This window comes from Phalaenopsis equestris, unplaced genomic scaffold (assembly GCF_001263595.1).
Source record: "Phalaenopsis equestris unplaced genomic scaffold, ASM126359v1 Scaffold000006, whole genome shotgun sequence".
NCBI lineage: Eukaryota > Viridiplantae > Streptophyta > Magnoliopsida > Asparagales > Orchidaceae > Phalaenopsis > Phalaenopsis equestris.
In genome coordinates, this window is record NW_018164448.1 from 358,451 (window position 1) to 362,227 (window position 3,777).

The 3,777-nt window shown below is 38.3% G+C and overlaps 1 protein-coding gene across 1 annotated transcript in view; it reads right to left on the bottom strand.

Moving 5' to 3' along the window:
- The window catches only part of LOC110018278 (AT-hook motif nuclear-localized protein 27-like), a 730-nt gene extending 456 nt beyond the window's left edge, over positions 1-274 (bottom strand). The window contains exon 1 of the mRNA XM_020715548.1: positions 39-274. Within this exon, the coding sequence (XP_020571207.1) occupies positions 39-274 (236 nt within the window). The remainder of the gene's footprint in view (positions 1-38) is intronic.
- Between the last annotated feature and the right edge of the window lie 3,503 nt (positions 275-3,777).

Here is a 3,777-nt window from a genome sequence, read left to right on the forward strand (position 1 = left end):
ATGGTGACGTTAGCGACTACCCCGCTGCCGCTAAGCACAGCGACGCCTCGCTGACGGCGGCGAGCGAAGGGGTTAACGGAATCCATGATGTCAGCGCCGGAGGCGATTTCGAGGACGTGGGAGCGGAGAGCGTTGGGGCTATCGCGGGTGATGATGATGGGGGGTTTTGCTTTATTTTTGGAGCCAGGGGGGCGGCCGCGAGGGCGGCGGCCGGAAGCAGAGGCGCAGATGATGGTGTTGTCGCCGGGATTGGTGGTGCCGGCTGATTGGTCATCGGTGGGGTCCTCGTTGTTGGTATTGCTGCCGCTGCTGTTGGGAGGTTTGGAGTCGTCGGCTCGTCGGCTGTGGGGAGGAGGAGGTGGTGGTGGTGGTGGTGGTCGGGAAGGGGGTTGCGGAGGTGGAGGGAAGGGATTGTGGCGCCGGAAGTAGCGGCGGCGGGGCTACCCGCCCACCAACGGTTCGCCAGCTTGTAGACTTCACTTCTAAACTCAAGTGAGAAAAAGAACGAAGCTTTAGAGCAAAACCTCTTCTTAACTATCTATCTCTGTCCATCTACCTCTGTTTGAGGAAAATCAAAGGTGGAAGATTTAAAGGCCGTACAGACATGGAAAAATCTCTGCAAAGAGAATGATTTCTGAATTAAGTGCTTGGGTCTTCTTCAATCTTAAGCTTTCTACGGGTTTAGATCTGGGAATAAGGGTGATACCTGGCTGGATATGTATGTAGGTGATCTTCAACAAAACTTCTACTTTCTCTAGAGATGATACCGATCTTGAAGTTTTGCAGGGGAAACAAAGAAGGGGGTTGGAGGGAGAGAAGAGGGTGTTGCAATAGGGAGGATAAGGGCTGTATTTTTCACATGGTTGTGAGTGGTATAAAGGGGTTCTATTTCTCTAGTTTCAAAGTGGGTGCGTTTCTGATTGCTAGTACTTGTTTTGGTGGGCGGTGGGGGAATATGAGAGCTCGTTTTTCACCGAGTGGGGCTCTGACAAAGCTGATGGTAGAGAAAAGGTGAGTTTTTTAGGAGAAAATTTTGTACATGTTCGCCGATAGTTGGGTATGATTTGGTTATATGTTATTTATCTTATCTATATAAGGTGTATATCGAACTATCACCCAATTCTTCAACATACACATAATATTTTCTCGAGTTTTAGGTTCTCAGAATACAGTTTCAATTGCACCTCAACAGCTCTGGGTTTGCTTACAATTATTTCCTTTTATTCCTTTTAATATATGTATATATAGTGGCTACCATTTTAAATATTTAAAGCCAATTTGGACCCTAATTCATTAATTATCTTCTCATATGTTTCAATTGCTTTGTCATGAGCACATCAGACTAACATCTACCCTTCTTCCCCTCGTATCTAACAACTTCTTCCCACGAAGATAAATTTGTTCTTATGATAGTTGATAATGTATTTCATTGATTGTCATGTTCATTCAAGTTATTTGTAGTGAGAGAAGTCATAGTTGATGGCCTAAATTGCAATTAATTAAATCTTTCTTTCAAGATATTAATCTTGTTAATTTCTCTTTTTTGATGTTCTATGCAAATTATAGCTTATTGAATTTCTTCATATTGAGGACAATAATATCATATTCTTAAACAGAAATTTGATGGTAAAAGGCTTTGTAAATAGGATTTCAAAGAAGACTTTGTACTTTTTTCATATGTTTGCCATTGTTTCTATATGGATTGTGCTTCTACATTTCAGAGTACACGCATTTTATAAATGCATTATAGTATTTTTAGAGAAGAGGCAAAGTTTTTACTATCACTACCTCTAGCTTTGGTATGACAATCATATTTGGATGGCGTCTATCACTTCTAATGATGGAACCGGCGGGTGGCTGGGGTAGACATTTACAGCCCCTATATTGTATTAAACTCTTTAATATCATATAATTAAAAATTAAAAAAAATGCTCTATAAACTTAAAATACTTAATAATAATTTAATATTAACTAAATTTTTAAATAATTATGTTTATAATAGTTTTAAAATTCTTAAGGAGATAAAACTTTAAAACTTAAATAATGGTACCTCTTAATTTTTAATTTCACCACATGTCTTCTTAAGTTTTGATTATGTCATTGATTTTTTTTAATATAATTATTACAAATTTTTCACTTGATGACAGAATTCAAGAGCTCAATATTCAAAGTGAAATATGTTGACTTGTTAATCTTTAAGACAATTCTTCAATGTCAAAATTTTTATTCCCTGTCACTTCAAAAAATTTAAGAGTTCTTTATTATCATTTGTTATTGATATGTAGATGTTGATTTCTCCATAAAAATTGCTCTATTAACTCCTTCGCCTTTGTATCCTCAAAACACGATTGATCTCGTGCTTGTGTTGAGTTTCCTAGTGCTTAAAAATCCAATTTTTTTTCATGAAGAAGTGGGTTTGGTTTGTCCGGCTTTTGAAAATGGGTCATGAGAAACTAATTTTGGGTTTGAAATTGAGCATGGATTGGTGAAGATTTAAATTAACTATGGGTTTGATGAATTTCTGGGAATTGTCATGATAAAATTTGGGACATGAATTTGGTGAAATTGGACTTGGCATATGAGCTCAAATTTGATGGAGTTTGGGTATAGGGTGGACTTGGTTTGGCTTGAATTTCAATTTGAATAGTCTTAGATTTCGGCTTGAATTTTAGTTGAATTGGGTTTGGATTTGGAATATGATGGGTTTAAAATGGATTTGGTAAAAATTGGGGGGCAATTTGAGAATTTTGGTGAACATTGAGCAATTTTGGTATTTTGGGTAACTTTGGGGATTTTTGTCAAATTTGGGAAATTTTGGGGCAATTGGGTAATTTTAAGGCATTTTGAATAATTTTGGTGAAAAATTGGATATTTGGACAATTTTGGTCATTTTTAGGAATTTAGGGGTGTTTTGGTCAATTTGGTGATTTTAGGGAATTTTGGGGAATTTTTGGCAAATTTTGATTTTATGGTGAATTTAAGGTTGACTTTAGGTGGATTAGGGTTATGGTGGAGTGAAGGTTGGATTTAGGGTATGAGTGTAGCGTATGTGCAAGTGAAGTGAAGTGATGGATGTGGTGAACATGTAAAGTAGTGTATGTGAATTGTGTATAGGATGTGCATGTGAATGTGTAAGTGGTGAGATGTGAATGTCCAAGCCATAAAGGATTTCTCTAAGGCCTTGTGATCCTATGAGAACTCATTTTTTATTCTTTACATGTTGGTCCTAGTCATCTCAACTAAGAGCTGAGGACTTGGAACTGCCCATATGAGGCTTCAAAAAGAGTTAAGCAGTGTGTAGAATTTCTAGGTGGGTGGGTATCCTCACTAGTTTTCTAGGATAGTTAACAGGAAAGTCCTATGGCTAGATCCTAAGTTCCAGGAGAAAAAATTTAGACATCACCAAAAATGAGATCAATAGGGGTATAAGTCATTTGTGCAGAGTGTTTCCAGCATTGTAGTTGAATTTCCTTTCTCTTCTTTTTGGTGGCAGCTCTGCCATCTTTGGCAAGCATAACCCCCACCTCTTTGAATTCTACCTATTTAGAGTCATAGGAACTAGAGTTTCCCTCCTCTAACTTTAGGGCTACTGTGACTTCCTTAGATGATGTAATTCACGGACTGTTGACAAGGAGTCTTCAGTTGTGTTTGGTTAACTACCTTCACAATCAGATAGACTTAAGATCTACATAGCCTGGGATGACGGATCTGTGGTATCCCGACCCGACCACCTCTACCTTTTTAGGGGTTCTTTTCCTTCCTATTGGAGCCTCTTTT